Source organism: Antechinus flavipes, chromosome 3, assembly GCF_016432865.1.
Source record: "Antechinus flavipes isolate AdamAnt ecotype Samford, QLD, Australia chromosome 3, AdamAnt_v2, whole genome shotgun sequence".
Taxonomy (NCBI): domain Eukaryota; kingdom Metazoa; phylum Chordata; class Mammalia; order Dasyuromorphia; family Dasyuridae; genus Antechinus; species Antechinus flavipes.
In genome coordinates, this window is record NC_067400.1 from 15,272,769 (window position 1) to 15,291,463 (window position 18,695).

General features: G+C 47.8%; 1 protein-coding gene across 2 annotated transcripts in view; it reads left to right on the forward strand.

The window, feature by feature from the left end:
• The first annotated feature begins 9,877 nt into the window (after positions 1-9,877).
• Positions 9,878-18,695, forward strand: part of TIPARP (TCDD inducible poly(ADP-ribose) polymerase) — a 45,642-nt gene continuing 36,824 nt past the window's right edge. Inside the window, exons 1-2 of one of the 2 annotated variants that reach the window (XM_051983072.1) lie at positions 9,878-10,216; positions 13,990-14,958. In XM_051983072.1, coding sequence (XP_051839032.1) covers positions 14,045-14,958 — 914 coding nt within the window. In that variant the 5' untranslated portion in view covers positions 9,878-10,216; positions 13,990-14,044. Of the gene's footprint in view, positions 10,217-11,713; positions 11,915-13,989; positions 14,959-18,695 lie in introns of those variants that run through there. The other variant, XM_051983073.1, reaches the window with a different exon arrangement.

An 18,695-nucleotide genomic window follows, 5' to 3' on the forward strand; every position in this document is an offset into this window, starting at 1 on the left:
CTCTCCAGCATTTGTTCATTTTGCCGGTTAATTGGGTCAGGAGTTGGATAGTCATTTAACCTCTTAATGTTTTTAGGCAACTCTCTAAGATTATACCTTGTGGGAAAGGTCTTGCGGAGCCTTAATGGAGCCATGATGGGAGAAGGAGTCTCCTCATTCGGGAATCACCAATCCCAGAAGTCTGGTCCCTATTCCCATCCTAGAGTGTTAAACTTGCTTCTGAGTTGGTTCCTCACTCAGTTGCTCCCTCAGCTGACTCCCTACTTACTCTTCAGTAGGTTCACATTTGGAGTCTGACCCGATTCCAGTCTGTGTGAATGTGCCAGGTCCTTTCCCAGGGATTCCCCTGTCTATACTTACTGTTACCCTCAGAATTACAAAGGATATGTGCTGGCCTGAGAGTCCCTTTGTCTCTACTATTCACATTTCCCAACTGTTTTTTTTTTTTTTTTTATTTCAAACTACCATCAGGAGAGTTTCCTTTTCTACTAATCATTCTGTTGTAAGAGTGTGTGATGAGTCACAACTATACAGCCTTCCTCAAAGAGCTTCTCTTTCTTTTTTCCACTCTAGAAACTTGTTTCTATAGTGACTTTGCAAACTTTAAACCAGGGAATATCTTGGCTTCCACGCAAATACATAAGCCGCCTAAAAACATGAATCACTTTGAGCTGTGACTGGCCCTTCAGTAATGGAAAATGAAAAGGAGGGTGCAAGGTAGGAAAGGTGATTCTGGCCACTGAGTTTACCCAGCAGATCAAGGGGCTGGTGTTTTCATCTGAGTTTCAATTGGCTTTCTGCCAGGAGCACAAATATATACCGGTGTTACATGTTAAAATACAAAGCTCTTTATCCCTTGAATTCTATAGATATGAAGCAAATGTGCCTTGTGAAACACAGGCCTTTCCATATGTGATATATAAAAGGTCCAAGAGACATAGTTACTGGATAATTAATCGTTTTCTTCATATCTGAATAGATGAGACCTAGAGAAGATCAGGATGCTTTTCTCTCTCTAAACATAGACGATCTATCTACAAATGCAATTGCTTTATTTTTTCCACCCAATATTTCTCTTGAATCGAGAGGGTATCAGATTTCATCTTTTCATGGCATTGGGTGTGAAACATGAATTTTCAATTAGGCCCTGTCTTCACAATGAACTTCTTTCTTTCCTCAAGGAAGGTATGGGAAGTAAATGGGATGTTCAAGGACAGACCGTAGACTGAAACAACTTTACAGGCTGTCTAGTAGAAGCCACTCCTTTTAAATTAAGGGCAATTAAATGACTTGTCTAGAACCACACAAAGTCCAGAAGTGGGACTTAAAAACCATCTCCCTTACCATCCCCCCACTCAATTGTCTTTGCAGGAATTGCTCAATAAATCCATCCATCCATATTTCCACTTTTGAGGCTCTAATCAAGGAAACTGTATATATATGTAGGAAATGGGAAGCTCCCCTATGACTTTAATTTCCAACCTCAATTAGCCACACCTGTCCCCCAGGTGATTTTGGGGGTACCACTGCTGCAGCTCAGCAGATGGAAACAAGGCCATTGTATTCCCATCCACTTTGAGGAGGGAATGGGTTTAGGGTAAATAGTGGCAGATGGAGGAGCCACAGGATGAACAAAGAAGCACTGGGGTCAGGCACACCGGAGACCTTATTCGTTTTAGAGAGGAAGAGGAGGGGGAGAAGGGAGGGAAGGAGGTGAGGCAGTCCCCCCATGCCTGAAATTCACTTCTTCCCCACTTCCATCTCTTGAAATCACTGATTCCCTTCAAGACTCAGCTCAAGGACTGTCTTCCCCATGAAGCTTTTCCTCATCCTCCAGCTGCTAGGATCTTCCCTAGAACCAAGCACACTCAAAATCTTTCTATCTAACACAGCTCTTGACAAATAGTTGATGTTTAATGAATATCTATTGAATTGAATTGAACTGAATTGAGTCTGATGGTGTGTTGACCAAAGTCCATCTCTGTAACTGACAGATTTGCCTTGGAGTCAGTGGTTCTGCGATTCCTATGTAGATCCTGGAGAATGGTAGCTAAATTTCTGCTGTTGGTCCTTCGTTCTTGAAGAGGGCCATGACAGCAGGAAGGATGGCAAGGGCATGACATGAAAGTGAATTGGATTTCAGGGAGGGAGGACTGTGCAAGGTCACCTGCCTCACTTTCCCCTCCAGAACCATCTGGATCCAGTGGCCAATAGAGATCAGGATGAGGGAACTAAGTTTACTTTCTGGAAAAAAAGCAAGGCAAAAACTCTTTAACATAGAAGCTGGTCTGTTATCATCTACATTTTACAGTTGAAGAAACTGAGGGTTAAATAACTTGCCAGGGTCCCATAATTAGAGGGAATCTGCGGCTGTATCTGAATGAACTCAGGTTTTCTTGCATCTAAGTCCAGAGCTTTATACATTTCACCTCATCGTGTCATGTTCCAACATTTCCCACTTAGCATGATCCACATAGTCATCAAGAGGGGGATCTTAATTGCAAGTCTCCCCTAAGACAGCTATATGCCAAAGAAGATCATAGCATTATAGATCTAATTATCTAAGGGACATTTATTCAAACCCTCTTAATTGGCAGATGAGGAAAATGAAACAAGGTGAAACCCAGAGATTGAGTTTTCCAAGGTGACAAATATATAAGACATAGACTAAAATACAGAGCTGTTGTTTTTTCTTTTTTCTTTAAGTTGATTTAAAATTTTTCAATGAATATAATCCATTTCTTCTTTCATACATGTCCCCCCCCCCTCCAAGTGAGAAAGAAAAAAAAAACTAAACTAAACCCTTATAACAAATGTAAATACTCTAAATATCACGCTGAGCATAGCCAAACAAACAGAAAAAAGTCAGGACCTACACCTTGAATCTATCACCTCTGTCTCAGGAAGTGGTTAGTTTAGTTCTTCATGAGTCCCTGGAATCATGGTCATTGCGTTGGTCAGTCTTATTTTAAGTCTTTCAAAGCTGCTTATCTTGTTGTTGTTGTTTATCCTTCACTTCAAAGAAGACCAGTGATAAGAGGGGAGGATGTCTTGACGTTGTGCACGAACTGGATTTAAGTGAGGTAGAGTTGCACAAAGACTTCAGCCTTGTTCTCTCTTCAGAGTCATCAAAGTCCAGTGGGAAGTCAAAAATCAGGATGATCGGTGGATGACCTTGGGACTTTTGACATGCGATCAAAGTATTCCACAGTCCCCGCTTCAGTTCCTTCATGGCTATTGGAATCAATTGTTCTCACTGCCCATTCTCCTGGAGGGAGGGAGTCTTCATATGCTTGAGATGGACACCCCCCCCCCAACACACTGACGGGTTTGAGACCTGTAAGTTACCCTCAACCTGCCAAGGCAGTTTTACTGGGTGTGGCGGCTGCTGCACGTTACAGCTTCTTGGAATGACAGGTGAGAGTTGGGTGACATTTAAACACCAAAAGTGGAGGAGCAGCCCTGAAAAGGGCTTGTCTTAACATTGTGTAAAATCAAAATCCTTCTCCAGATTCTGCTCACCAATCTAAGTATCGATTCATAGAAGACTGCTCGGATTTTTTCCTCCATCATCATTTCTTGCAGCCAAATAATAATTACATCCCTAGCATACTTTCTTCATCTAAACCCATTCGCAGACATTTCTTCAGTTTCCATTTCTTTGCTGAAACTCTTTTGAAGAAAAGTTATCATGTAGGAAGAAATGACATGATTTGACAATTGATTTTACATGGAAGGTGAGAGGCAATGAGGAGAAAGGTTAAGGCTTAGATTGAGAGCTTGAGGTGAGTTCTTGGGATCATGGGATTTCATTTTTATATGTGAAGGGATCTTAGAAATCATCTAGTTCAGCTCCCTTAATTTACAAATGATGAAACTGAGATTTAGGAAAGTAGAGACTTAAAAAAAAGGCTGCAGGGTCAGTAAATGGCAAAGCTTGCATTTGAGTCGAAACCTTACAAGTTTCTTTCAGATGATGTAAAGGGGCCCTGTGTGTGAGAGAGGGGGGAGAGAAGGGAAGGAAGGAAGGAGAGAGAGAGAGAGAGAGAGAGAGAGAGAGAGAGAGAGAGAGAGAGAGAGAGAGAGAGAGAGAGAGAGAGAGAGAGAGAGAGAGAGAGAATCAGAAAAATACAAAAAGAGACATGAGAAAAACAGAGAAACAAACAGGAATATTGGAGTGGAAGTAAGGATAAACTATGACATAGATTTATTTTCCACCAATCTGTTCTTCTGGATTCCATGATTTCCAAGAAAATAATAATAATAATAATTTTGCAAGTTGAAATCAAGTCTAAGCTCCTAAGTGCCTCTTACTTCTGGGGCCTCTCCTCCCCTCTGTTTGGAGAGGGTCCTATTGAAGACCTTTTCCCAGATCTTCCACTATTTAAGGAAGGCACACTGAGAGATTACCTCACCACTTCCTACCTTTTCTTGATATCCAAAGACTCTGCCTTCTGCAAGATGAATTCAGCCCTATCATTCACACCTCCTCAGATCATCTCCCACTTATTATTCAGAAAAGAAGCATTTCATTTTCTGTGACTATGTTGTCTTTCTCCATTAGACTGCAAGCTCCTTGAGGGCTGAAATTATCATGTTTTCTTTCTATCCCTAAGCACTTGGCATAGTGACTGGCATTCAGTAGGCACTTAATAAATGTGTATGGAATCTGACTCTGGAACAGAGGAAAGAGCAAAGACAGACTGTAGGAGTCATTAGAAAACCAGGAAAAAAATCATGGTCTCTGAAGTCGTCTCACTCAGATTCAAATCCTGCCTCAGAGATTGGCTAGGTCATTTCATTTCCTCTTGCCCTGTTTATTCAACAGTAGAATAAACCCCTAAGGTTGGCTTTGTTTCTCTGGTGATTGTTCTTCCTCCTACTCCTTTCCGGCTCCTCTTTCCACTGCCCTCCTCTCAATCAGACAAGGCTCTTCTGTGTAAATTTTCCTGAATAGTTGCATTGAGATTTGTTGTATTGAGATTGTAGATTTCAAGCTCTTTGAGGGCAGTGATGATTTAATTTTTTGTCTTTCTCTCAAGCATCTAGCAGAATGCCTGGAACACAGTTGGCGCTTAATAATTTAAAAAAATTAAATAATTTATATTTAAATTAATTAAATAAATTTTTTAAAAAATAGTAACAAGAATGAAAGGATTTATGCTGGAAGGATAGTTTGCAATTTGAGAAAGGCTCAGGGGTCAAGGGGAAACTCAGGTCACATGGAGAATCTGCATCTCTCCCATTTTGACATTTCCTACCAAAATGGGCTAGGAGTCACTGGGATGCCTGCTGACTGTCGCCCACCTCTTTGGCAGATGTGTCCTGCGAAGTCCCTGGAGACACGCGGGGAAGCATTTTGCCATCCACCACATTGAAAAACATGTCCAGGGACTGATGTTCAAAATCCAGTCCCTTTCTTATTTTGCTCTTAGCCCCCAAAGTGTACATGGTTTGCTCTTTTAGCTCTGCCTCTGAAAGCAGCAACATTTCAGCAATTGGGCCAGGGCCAGGGGGTGACCCATTAATAATTGCACCTAGACTGGAAATGTCAATGATAGACTCCATGTCTTTGGAAAACAAAAATAATGGCGTTGCCTAGGTAACCATGCTTTGACTTCTCTCTCTCCCTTTGGGGATAAAGCATAAAATACCCATGGATGCTCTTCTTGGTTGAAATGATAATTTTCTTTCCATGTGACTCTATGTAAAACAGTATTGGTTAACCTTTACAGGGGGGAGGGGGAAATCACAGATTTAGAAGTAGAAGACATCTCTGAAGTCAACCACTGTAATGCTCTTGATAGATGAAGAAACTGAGTCCCAGAGAAGAGAATTGATCGGAAGCTAAGAGACAAGGCGAGAGAGCAGAAAGGGAGCTGACTCAGAAGGCCAAGGCCTGGGGTTTCAATCCCACCTGAGATTCTTTCTGCCCCTCTGACCCTGGGCAATTCCCCTAATCTTCTTGGGCCTTGGTTTGTTCATTTATCCAACGAAGGGGTGGCCTCTGAGGCCCTTGCCAGGTCGAGATTGATTACCGGAAAGGTGGAGTTCAAATCCATCAATCTCTCCCCATGTAAGGCTACCATCTGGGTAATGGAGTCTGCCCAGAGTTCCATAGAGAAGCCTCTGCTTTCACGTCTCAGAATTGTTATCATGATTCCCCCACAGGAATTTGGGGGGTTTAACTCTTGTGAATGACGGTGAAATCCGAAAGCAGGACAGCATGTTGACGTTTTTCCCTTGATAGAGTAAACTCTTAAATAGAGGACAATATTGGTTCGGAATCCCTTGGACTTAATTCTGTTTGGCCCCAAGTGGTAGGACCGGGAGCGATTTCAGAGTGTCTAGTTTTAGACTTACTGTGGCAAAGAACCTCTGAATAATGAGCTCTTCAGAAGTGGGATAAGCTCCATCGGGTGCTTCTTCCCTTCCCCCTTCCTGAAGGTCTGAAAGGAAAGGGCCCATGACCACTCGTCAGCAATATTACAGCGGGAAAATCATTTTATGTGTTGTTTGGTCTGGAAAGCCGCTGGAGTCCGGTCCAATATTCAAATTCTGAATTTTCTGATTGAGTGGAATCCTTCCATCCTTCTCTTCAACACCCTAGTTCAAGCTCTCATTTTTTCCCATCTGGACTATTGCAAAAGCCTCCCCATTTTCTTCCTTGCCTCAAGCCTTACTCCAATAGATCTTCTAGACGGTTTCCAAAGAAATCATACTAAAGTCCATGTGTGACTATGTTATTCTAGAGCTCACTAGTACTATCAGGATCAGTTAGGAACTCTTCCTTTTGGTATTTAAACCCCTTCACAACTTGTTCCCAGTTTAACCCTTCCAACTTCATTAAAATGCCGTTCTTCTTTGCCCACCCTGCAATCCAATCCAGCGGGCCTTATTACTGACCCTCAAACACCACCAACATTGTAGGTTTCTTAAAGACTGATGCTCTTGCTACAAGAAACCCTTCCTGGTTCCTTCCCTTCCAGGGCTACTTTTAGCTACTCTTAACTGCTCCACTGCAAAGCTTCAGCTTTGGCTCATTCCCAGCATCCATTGTCTCTGCTCCTACACAAGGATTGCTGAATGAAGATGGAGAAAATCACAGAAGGGAGCTGACTGGGACCACTACAAATGGATTTAACTTCATCACTACAAGATGCTCCCTAATTCACTCAGCTAGGGCACCATAGTGCGTGGCCAGCTAGCCTTGGTGGCCCCGGACTGCTGGGTGATTGCCTCAGTTTCCTCATCTGGAAAATGAGCTGGAGAAGGAAATGGTAAACCATTCCAGAATCTTTGCCGAGAAAATTCCAAACACAACTGAACAACAATTTACTCACGATCCCAACCCTCTACAGTGGCTCTTCCAAACCTGTTTCTATCTCCTCAAATGGCCCATGCTGCTCCGACCCCTCTCCCCTGCCCAATCCTCTCAGCTGAGAACTCTGTGTCTCCAGCCCTCGGCACGATGTCCGGCGAACACTTACCCAGCCCCACTCCTACCCCCACTAGAATGGAAGGTCTCTGAAGACAGATGGATTTTTTGAATCCCAAGGCCCCTGCATTGAATGATGTCCCTGTAGTTTCCATTAGGTCTTCTAGGTCTGTTACTTTTCCAAATCTACCTCTCCTGCCTCCATCTCTCTGCTGACTAATCTCCCATTTCCAGCTGCCTTTCATATCACACTGGATGTCCCCCCTACCTTCCCTGTTAATAGAGAGGCCCCCCATTCTCCCCCTCCTTCAGGCTCTCATCCTCGGAGTTCTCCTGGACTCCCCACTGCCTTTTATCTCCATCCCTGCAGCCTCCCTCCAGTCTGGCCCCTTCTCTCCTCTACCACTGTCCCCGCTGTGGTGCGGGCCCTCATCACCTCAGCCCGGGACTCCTGAGATAGCCAGTGATGAGTCTGCTTCTCCCAAGTGTCTCCCCACCCCCACCCGGTCCCATTCAGACGCGAAAGTTTCCCAAAACTCAGGTCCAATCACATCACCGCCCTGTACAAAACGCTGTTTGCCATTCAAAGCCCTTCCCCACTCAGGCTCTCCTACCTTCCCGGTATCCTTACACCTCAGTCCAGGGACAATGACCCCTGGCTGGTCCATAAACAAGACATGAAACTTCTTGACGGGGGGAGTTTTTCCTGGCTGTCCCCCATTCCTGAAATGCTCTCCTTCCTACTGTCCAACTACTGACCTTCCTGGCTTCCTTTGGGTCCCAACTAAAATTCCCAATTCTACAGAAAACCTTCCCTAATCCCGCTCACTGCCTTCTCTTGTTGTTTACTATTTATGCTATATGCAGTTTGCCAGCTGTGTGTAATGTACATGTGTATATGTATAATATACATAAGATATAACATGTTTATCTACATAATTACATGCATTATACACATGCGTGTATATTATATATGTACATATCAACATATACACATATATATATGCAAATGAATTATATAGAATACATTCATTCTATACGTGGTATATACATTATATATATACATTATATGTACATTTTACATACAGTAGATACAATCCATGCAACGTACACCACATACTGCATGTATGCATTTTATATGTAATATATACATTATGCGTATTATGTGGATGTGTATGGTAGGGGTATGTATATGTATAGGTATACACACACACACACACATTGTTGTCCACCCCCGTTAGATTGTAAGCTCTTTGTCACTTTGTATGTCCAATGTTTTCACCCGGCGCCAGGCACCTAGTAGGTGCTCAACAAGTATATTTACTGATTAATTCAGTGCTTGAAACTGTTACCTAGCATGTAGCAAACGACTAATCACTGAACGCTTTGTGGGCTGATTGGGCCCATTGTGGTTTGAGCGGCGGTCGATTCGCGTCCTTGGGCCTCGATTTCCTTCTCTGTAAAAGGGGGGCTTTCCTGGCCGGTCCCGGATGCCCGGTTTCCTCCGGGTTGCAGCCGGGAGCTGGCCCGAGAGCTCTGACCTTCTCGGCTCACAAACAAAGGGCCCGCTTTCCTCTCTGGGAGGCTGACTTCATTTCGCATAAAACGTGACTGCCTTCAGGTTTCCTTACTCGGTCTCCTCAGTGCCATTTCCCCCCACACCCCCCGCACTCTGGCCTCGCCTGCCCGGCCGCGACCCCCGGGGCAGAGATGGCAGCGGCTGCTCTCATTGGAAAGGAAGCCCGGCTCCGCCTGGTGGAGCTGCCGGGAGCTCCGGGTCACGGAGAGCTCGGGGATTTGCACGGCGGAAATATCAGGAGCTGCCTGAGTAAGAGGAGGAGCACTGGCTCCCGTCCCGGGGCTGGGGCTGACTCTGCTGGGACTGGGGAGCTAATTACGGGAGATGAGCCTGGGGGGAGGAGGCGGCAGTGTGACGGGCAGAGTCTGCTTAAAAAAACTCGGTTCAACGTGACCTGAGAAAAGAAGAAAAGGGGGGAAAAATGCCGGGTCTTTGAGCTCACATCCTCCCTGTCCACCTATTCCGGAGCCCGAGCTCTCTCCCGGGAGCAGAGACTGGCCCGCGCTCCCCTACAAGGCTCGCCGACGCACGCAGCGTCCTGCAAGCGGCTCACCCTGCAAGCCCCCAAGGACATTGCGCGGCGCATGCACACACACACGGACGCAGCCTGGGCCCGGCCGGCCTCCGACACGGACACGGACACACACGCACGGGGGGAGGGACCTTCGGGCGGAGGTGTGAGAACGGGGCAGGGCTTCCCAGCCGTCTCCTTCGGGCAGCCACTCTCCCGGCTCTCAGCCCTCCTCCCCCTCCCCGGCGGCTCGCCAGCCTGCCTTCTGCGCTCGCCCCGCCCCTCGCCGTGAGGGGGCCGTGAGAGTGCTTTACAGGAAACACTTTAAAGCAGCTTAGCCAGTGAGACTGGGCGAGCGGAGCGAGCGGAGCTGCTGCTGCTGCTGCTGCTGCTTCCACGCGAGAGCAGCAGGCTCCTGCATACTCCACCCCGGGCATGGTGACTCAGGGAAGCCCAGAGCGCGGAGCCTGCGCGTGCTAGATGCCCAGGCTGCTCCCGGCGCGGCCGTACGTCCTCCCGGTGGCCAGCCCTAGCCAGTCAGCTCCGGCTCCGGACGGCCCGGGGGTGGGGGCTCGCGAGGATATTTCTGAGGCTCGCCTCATCTCTGCGGGGAGCCGCAGCAGCTCGGATCACGTCCCTGGCGGTGCCGGCCGGCCCCGTCTCTCGGTGCCTGCAGCTGCTGGTGCAGGTAAAAAGAATCCCACTGGGGCTGGGGGGAGGGGGGTTGGGTGAGCACCGTCACCCTCCCCACCACCGTCATCGCCCACCGCCTTTGCCACGGCCCCCTCCCCCATTCAGTCAGCATCTTCTGCCTGCTCTGGACCTTCCATCCCACCCCCCAAGGGTAGAAGAGCTGAGAATTCCCCCTGGTTCCCGGCGTGCAGGGGAGGGGGTGGAGGGAAGGGCTGAAAAAGTTTGGGGGATCGGGGGAGGGGAGTGGCTGCTTCTGGGGTTGGCAGGAGCTCTGCAGTGAGGGGAAGGAGAGAAGAGCAGTGGTAGGCAGGGCGCCCGGTACTGTCGGGGGTCCTATTGTTATGATTTGCTCATGGAGGGCACGGGGGGCCGGCCAGATTCTGGGGAGTCTTTCTAGCCTCTCTCCCGGCACTCTTGTTTCCCCAGTCCTCTGGATCTGGGGGACAACCCCCCTTTTTTATAAGGTTGAGGCGGTCCAGCCCAATCCTTCTGGGTTCCTCGTAGCCCCTGCCAACGGAAAAAAATGTGACTGCGTCCTCCCGGGCTGTCTCTTGTCCCTTCAGATGTCATTCCGTCTCTCAGCGTGTCCGAGTGCACCAGGACTTGCACTGGGCAGAGCAGGGCAGGGCAGATGTTGCTTTGACTCTTAAGGACCTTTGCTGGGACAGGGGGGCCCCGAGCTGACCTCTGGGTTTGGCCAGCCACCCTGGGAAGTTGTTTGGCCTCCTTGGGGGAGGGGGGGCAATTGCGTGCGCCTCAGAAAGAGGTAGTATCCCTGCTCTTCCTCGCTGACCTTGCTCGTCCCAGGCAGGCAGTTGCCCAGGATGGGAGTTGGTATTCCGATTGTCTGTACAAGAAATCTGTCTGAAGGTTCTCGTTCTCCTCCTGTGTCTCTGTCTCTGTCTCTTTCTCGTTTTATACCTCTTTCCTTCTCCCCTATCTTCCCAGTCTCTCCCTCTCATCTCTCTCTCTCTCCTTCCAAGCCTTTTAGAACAGCAGGAGCAGTTTTTTTCCGTGAATATGTGTGTGTGTATATGTATATATATACATATATTCCCCCCCTTTCTCTTTTGGTCTTGTCAATGTTGAGCTTCCGCGTTAAAAAAAAAGGTTTAATTGTCCACAGGAAGGAAATTAATCCGGGACAAATGGACTAGGAGGAAAATTTTTTTTTGGGGGGGGGGGATGTGTAGTCTCAGAACCGGGGGCCCGAGACGGCCCCTTTAAGAGCAGCCCTGCTCGGGAGCCGGTGTGGGCTTCCCATCCGGCCACCTCGCGGAGCGGGCCATCCCGGACCCCGCTCCTCCCGGCGCTTTGGCCGCGGCGCCTGCCCACTTATCGGGAGGCGTCTCAGCCTCGGGGTTCTGGAGCTCCTGGGGGCTGCAAGCCAGCTCCGGCCTGGCCGTGGCCTTCCCGGGAGAGGCCAGCAGGAGGCAGTGCAGGACCGGGACGGTAAATGCTCCTCCTCCATCCCTCCCCGGAGGATGTGAGTGCTTGTGGCAGAGAACGCTGGAGCTGCGTGCAACTAACTGCCTGTGAGTCAGCCAGCCGGTGACACACACAACTGTAGGGCATGCAGGTTCGTGAGAGGGCCGGGAGGCTCCGGGCTCTGCACCTGACAATGAGCTCGTAGCTGCCGCCGCCGCTCCCGGGAAACGGGGAGGGAGGTTAGCTGCCAGGACAAAGGCTGGAGGTGAGTGAGCTGTCAGGCTGCGGGAGCGCGGGGGCCCAGCCGGCCCCCCCAAGCCTGCGGCGGAGTTCGGCCGGGCCGAGCCTCGCCCCCCGGATCTCCCTCCGCAGAGGGCCCCGGGCGCGGAGTGCCCAGCCTCCACCTCGCGCAGGGGCTGGGGGAGCCGCCGGAGCGGGGGGAGGTCCCTGCCGGGAGGCGTCTGTTTGGGGCTAGGTCGGTGCTGGCCGGCGTCCCTCGGGGAGGCGCAGGCGAGTTTCGGGCTCCCTCTGCGGTGGGGCTGGGCGTGGTGGGGCACAGGGAGAGCTATTCAGCGGCTGGAGCAGCAATTCCCCGCGGGGAGATCACTAAGCCGGGAAGAATGAAGCCCTGGTTGGCCAGTTTCCCACTGATTGATGACTGATGTCGGGTTTCACCTTTTTCAGGCAGCCTCGGCGGGGCCCCAGCTCCCCCGGAGCTCTCTTCCGCCTTTTGTAACATTGTGCACTTGTTCATCTCCATACCTTGGCGCCTGCCCTCTTTCCCTTTTCTTTTTAACCCCCCCCCCTTTTTTTTTGCTGACAACTCCTGCTGGGGGAGGGAAGGGGGCGGAAATATTTTCTCGAGTGGTCTCCCCCCGACACCCGGGCTGGGTTCCCTCCCCTCCGGGCGGCTGAAGCTCGGGGGACTGGAAGCCACTTGACTCGGGGCTCTGGCTGGTGTCTCTGCGTCTCCGTCTTCCCGGATGTTTCCCGAAAGCTCGGGGAGTTCTATTTTAGATGAGCACAGCGCTTTAGAGGATACAGTCGCAGGTTATTGACAGGAGAACATGCGTGTCTGTTTCCGTGGTGTTCCTTCAGGGTTCTTGCGAAGTTCCTGGTTTTCCTCTCAGAACCTTTTTCAGCAAGGCTGATGGACTTGTGTCTCTGCTGGACACACAGTAGGCCCTTCCTCGCTGCTTCTAGAATGAATCCCATTTCCTTTCTTCCAAATGGTTTTCTGGAAAGCAAGAATTCTTTTTTCTAACATAGCTACGAATAGTCATGAATGTCACTATTGCTAGCTGACCTTTTCTCCTGCTCTTAAATCAGGAGTAACATTGGGGGTTGTGGAGTGAGGAGGGAAGGCCGTCATTCCATCATAATTTCTTGTGGTCAGGCCTTGTTTGGACCGACTCCCCCTGTTTGGAGCCCTTGGTGCCCAGGTGAAATTTGATATTGATTTTGTAAAGAAGAGTTGGGATTGGGTACATCTGTCTCCAGAGGAGCATTTTGTGAATTCTCTTTCCCTGCAGAATCCTCCTTGCTCCTACCCATACTCCGTCTTCCATTGCCCTCTTTGTGTCTTAGCTGCCATCTCTCCCACCTGAGTGAGCTCCTTATCTCCTCTTCTGCCTTATAGAATAGGAGGGAGTTCAGGGGATGGTATTAGTTTGTCCACATTTTTCATTTACCTGAGTCCCTGTTGTTTCCCCAGTAGAATCTGATACTTGAAAGCAGAGGCTAGGATTGGTTTGAGTAATTGATTGATTGAGCATCTTACAGAGGACCTGACACCTACCTAGGAGGACTAAGTGCTTAATGCATACATTGGCCTGGCAATACGGTGTTGAATGAATGAATTAGTAGGTTTTTCACCTTTTGAGTGAGATTTCTTTTTGTACCACCCTGATTTCCTGATATAATCTGCCCATAACAGGGAATAAAAAAGAGGAAAAACCAGGTGACGAGACCATCCAATACAGCATCTAAGCAAAGGGCAGCGTTCCATACCCATGGCCTCCTGCCACAGCAAAGAACAATAATAAGAATCGGTCTATGTGGTGCTTTGCAAAGTGTTTCGGACCCACATTATCTCATTTGATCTTCATAAAAGCAATCCAGGGAGGTGGGGTCATCTGATCGATGCAGAAAGTAAGGCTGAAAGAGTTGAAGGGATTTGCCCGGGGTTGCAAAGCTATTAAGTGTCTGAGATAGGGTTCCATGTGACACCGGTTTTCAAATGAACCTGTTAGCAAAGGCAGCTGATGGCAAAGGTAATGGGATAGCCCGGATCAATGATTGATAGAGGATTCTAATTGAGACGCTTTTCTTCCTGCCTAGGTCCTCGTCTGATCTTTGAATAGGGAAGAAGGTGACTCTCTGTACTTCATAAAAGATGGAAGCCGAGACAGAGACAGCCTGCATTGTGCAGCCTCATTGTCCTTCGGATGAGTTTCCTTGCCAGGTGAGACTATCTGAGAAGATTTCTCCGGTGAAGACTTGTTTCAAGAAAAAACAAGTTCAGAAGAGACTCAGCACAGGGACCTTGAGAACCTTGAGACCGATATTAAACACCTTACTAGAATCGGGCTCCCTCGATGGAGTTTTCATGCCCGTGAACCCGAGTGGCAATGGCGGTAGCAGCCTGTGCCAGCCAACTGTGAATAAAACATTGGGAATGAATTCGCCGTGCCCACCAGTGGGCAGCGACGTGAGCCTTCTGCTGCCGGGAGGGGCGGATGTTGGAGCGCCAATAGCAGAAGCGGAACCTTCCTCGGAGGATACGGAGCAGGTGGTCCCCTCCCAAGACCACGGCTTCCCATCAGAAACTAGCAACGGAACTGTGCCCGATCCTGCCGTGGGGCCCTTCCAGGATGCCCTCCTGCACGCGGCCCCCAGCGACGTTCCCGTCAGCCCTGACTGTGCAGAGAAGGCGATGGAGTGTATTCCTGGTTTGTTTCAACAGGACAACTACGTCCTCCAATATAACTTAAACACCAGCAACAAGTTAAATACTGGACTCTTCCAGGGTAAGAGCGAGGAGGCTTCCCTCGATCTGGTTTTTGAACTGCTGAACCAGTTACAATATCACACGCACCAGGAGAACGGGATTGAGATTTGTATGGATTTCTTGCAGGGCTGTTGCGTTTATGGCAGCGACTGCTTAAAGCATCACACGGTCTTGCCCTACCACTGGCAAGTCAAGAGGACGGCCAGCCAGACATGGCAGAGCGTAACCAATGATTCTCAGGAGCACTTGGAAAGGCTCTTCTGCAACCCAGACAATGACAGAGTTCGACTGAAGTACAGGTACGTGAATGGCCACTCGTCCCCCGGCCCACTGCTGGCTAGCTGTCCATTCTGCTCCAGAAGAGCAGACTGTTCTCCCTGGATTTTCCCCTGTTCCTTTTAAAAGAACAGAACTGCTTAAACAATTCTGACTTCTCCTTATGATACAGCTCATACTCATTACTTACCAAGGTCACTGGGGCTTTAGCATTTGGAAAATGAAAATATATTGTATTTTATGCAAGGCTTTTCTTACTGAATTGGGTGTGTATTGAATTCTGTGAGCCAAGAAATCATTTTCAGTGCAGAGTTTGCTACTTAAAAGAATCCTAAGGTGAAAATTTTGGTTGTTCTCTCAATTTGTGTTGATGTTTGGCTTTTAGATATTGGGATTTTCTAGAGCAGTAAAACCTGCCATATGATTTATGGGGCACACATTGAGATTATTTTCTCATCCAAACCAACATGTTCTGAGCTGTGACTAGTTACAAATAATTCAGACAACCTGACAAACCCCTTTTGATGTTTTTTCCTTCTATCAGACAAAGCTCTTGGCTCAGTACCTTGTTGACATCAGAAAGTTTTTAGTCATTCTTTTGATTTTTCCCTTTTATTGGATACCCTCAAGCTTTTTTTAGTCACTGTGATAATTATTTAATGCCCCTTAGCTAAGAACAGGAGTTCTATTTGTGGCAGTGAACCCCTTTAGCAAATGGGTAAAGCTTGGACCATTTTTCAGCAAAATGTTTCTTAGATAAAAGAGAATTACAAAGGAAACCATTTACAGTGAAATATGGTGATTATTTTAAAAAAGAAAATAAGTACATGGACCATTGGTTAAAAGCCTCTGCCTAGGACATATTTTAACTGTAGTTTCATCGATTTTTAATGAGGTCAGAAGGTAGGCTTCTTTGTCTGTTAGGAGAAAAGCTCTGGTACCTTACATAAGAAGCCTTTAGATAAATGGTCCAGTTCTTTCAGTGTGAACGTCCGGGGAACTGTATTTGACAGAGAATTTGTCTCCATGTTCTAATTCTCCTGAACTTTGAAACAAAGAGAAAAACTACAGAGGGCCATGAAATTTAAAAAAAAAAAAAATGAAAGATTGTGCAAAGCTATTGCACCAAAACCATTCTTTTGTAGCCTTAAGATTTCTCTTTCTTTGAGTCTGAGTAAGAAGTGATTGTTAATGATGACCAAGAGTTGACACCATTTCTCTGGAATAGCAATGAAAGAAGTCTGGGAATTCCAGATGGATTAACCTGGAAGGACAGGAAGGGCTGAAAGCAAAAGAGAAAGCTGGGAGTGGGGAGCCCATTCAGTTTCCAGCTGGAAACTAGACTTGGAGGGTTTACCACCATGCTCAAAGCATGTCCTCCTGCTTGGTTCATTTCAGCATTAACTCTGTTCCAATGAGGGACTCTGGAACCCCAGAGTGCTTCATCTTTTTGGTGTCTTGGACCTCATGGCCAGGCTAGTGAAGGCTCTGGACTCCTGCTCAGAATTGTGTTTTTTAAGTGTATAAAACAATGTACATAGGATGGGTGATATTCAGTTATACTGAAATGCTTAAACCAAGTTAAGGGATCTCAGGTTGATCACTGGAATCAGAGAAACTTTCCAGTGATCCCCTCCCTCTTAAAGAAAAATGGTTAAGAAATCAGCTAACTCAATGATCCTATCTGTCAACATAGGCAATATGGTACTGATTATTTCACTTTTTTTTTTTTTAACTGAAAAGAAGCAGATGTTTATGTTATCTTTGGGTTGGAAGCCAGTCAGTCAACACACATTGTTGTTTGGTTATTTTTGCGTCATGTCCAACTCTTTGGGACCTCAGTAGGGGCTTTTGGGCAGATATTGGCTCCATTTTTAAAAACTAGATGAGGAAATTGAGGCAAAGAGGATGAAGTCACTTGCCTAGGATCACACTGGAATTCAGGAAGATGAGGCTTCCTGACTTCAGACCTGGTACTCTATCCACTGCCCGATTAGCTAGCCCAATAGACATGAATAAACACCAATTCTATGCCAGGCTCTGTAGTTAACAGTGGATCTAAAATAAGAGAAAGAAAGACAATCTTTGTCCTGCAGGAGTCTCCAATCTTACTGGGGTAGAGGTGCTGAGTAAGGTATCCAGCATGGGCGCATGGTGGAGAAACCCCAAGCAGAGCACCCAGGGGACAAGCCAGCCGAGCCAAACATCCCTCCTTACGTGTAGGAGTTCCTGACTCTCCTCTCCAATCGGAGGGGCAGGAGTAGCGATGAGGTTGAGTACCGAGGCTGATTGAGGGATGATGAAGTCACTCACTGCAATGAGTGTCATCCTTCAGCTCATCACTGATCATGAGCATTAGGAGATTGCATTTTGTGTCTTTTCTAAATGAAAAATTTAGGGGGAAAGTGGGCATGAGGACTGTCCGGGAAGTTGCTTTGAGGTGGAAGTCAGGCTGTGTGGAAACTGTTTGCTGAATAGAAATTTCTCATCTTCTAAGTATCTTGTGTCCTAGTTCTCTTTTGATGGGATAATTTTGCTGGTGAATCTTAGGATTTTAAAAAGCTACCCTTTTTCCTCTGAGGAAGAATTCATCATGAATTAGGAGAAAATGACTCTTTTTTCTTCTGATTTTTTTTTTTTAAGCTCTCTGTAGCATACAGCTCTACTTTCCAAATCCTACCAGGGTAGACAGGAGCTAGCAGTTCTAAATCAATGTGACCAGGTTGACTGATTAAAAAACAACCCCCACCAAGTTACCCGACCCTCCCAGCCTCCTTAATCCTTCCACCTCCATCAGGGCTCAGGCTGGTAAACTTTCAGCCTCTAAATGCACCGAGTTTCTCCGTAGTTCAGCTGGCCAGGAAGAAACTTCTCAAGGTCACTGTCAAAGACATCGCATTCTGTTAGCATGAGTAAAGTGAGAGGGGAAGGGAAGCCGTTGGATTCCAGAAAAATCCAGGAACCAGGCTGAGGTCATTGTGTGGGGGCATTCTGTGTTTTAGTCTTTCTCAAAGGCTGTTCCGGGCTCAAGTACAGAAGCTGACCTTTGAGCGGCTCTCGCGGAGTAGTTACAAAGCTGGCACAGTGGGTGCCGGCTTTTAAAAATAGTTTTAATGAGGATAAAGTGTATTATACACTCGGGCAATAGGATCTTCAGTGGATTGTGTTTGTGTGTGAATGGGTACATGCATGTGCACGTGTCTCTCCATGCGTGTGGACACATGTCTCTGGGTGTGTAGGGGGAGGTGCTCCCCGACAGGGTGGTCGTAAGGCCGGGCCGACGGAGGAGAAGACCCGGGTTTGGCTCCGGCTGTTGGCTTCCACCGGCCGTGTGAGCTTGGAGGAGTCACTGAGTGCCCCAGGCAGCTTTCTAAGCTCAGTGATTCAGAGGGAGGTTTCACATTAGGGAGTTCCCTACCTCGGATCCCACATTGTGGGTCATGACCCAGCAAAAAAAAACCCGTGTGTTTCCTAATTATAATGTGAGTATTATCGTTGTTGTTCCCCTCGGTGACAACACGGACGGTGATACTTTTAATGGGGATGGGAGGCTAAAGGTCCCTGCGGGGACTTCGGACAGGGGACCGGCCTGTGGTCAGTGCAAGCTGCTCTTCCTTGTATTCCCCAGCGATGTTGCGTTGCCTAGCAACAAGATGCAGATAACGGCATTGCCCAGAGATTCGCAAACAAGCCGGAGCAGCCCAGTTCACATGGTTACCACATTATTTGGCTAAAGCTTATTAATCTCTTGTGGTCAGGC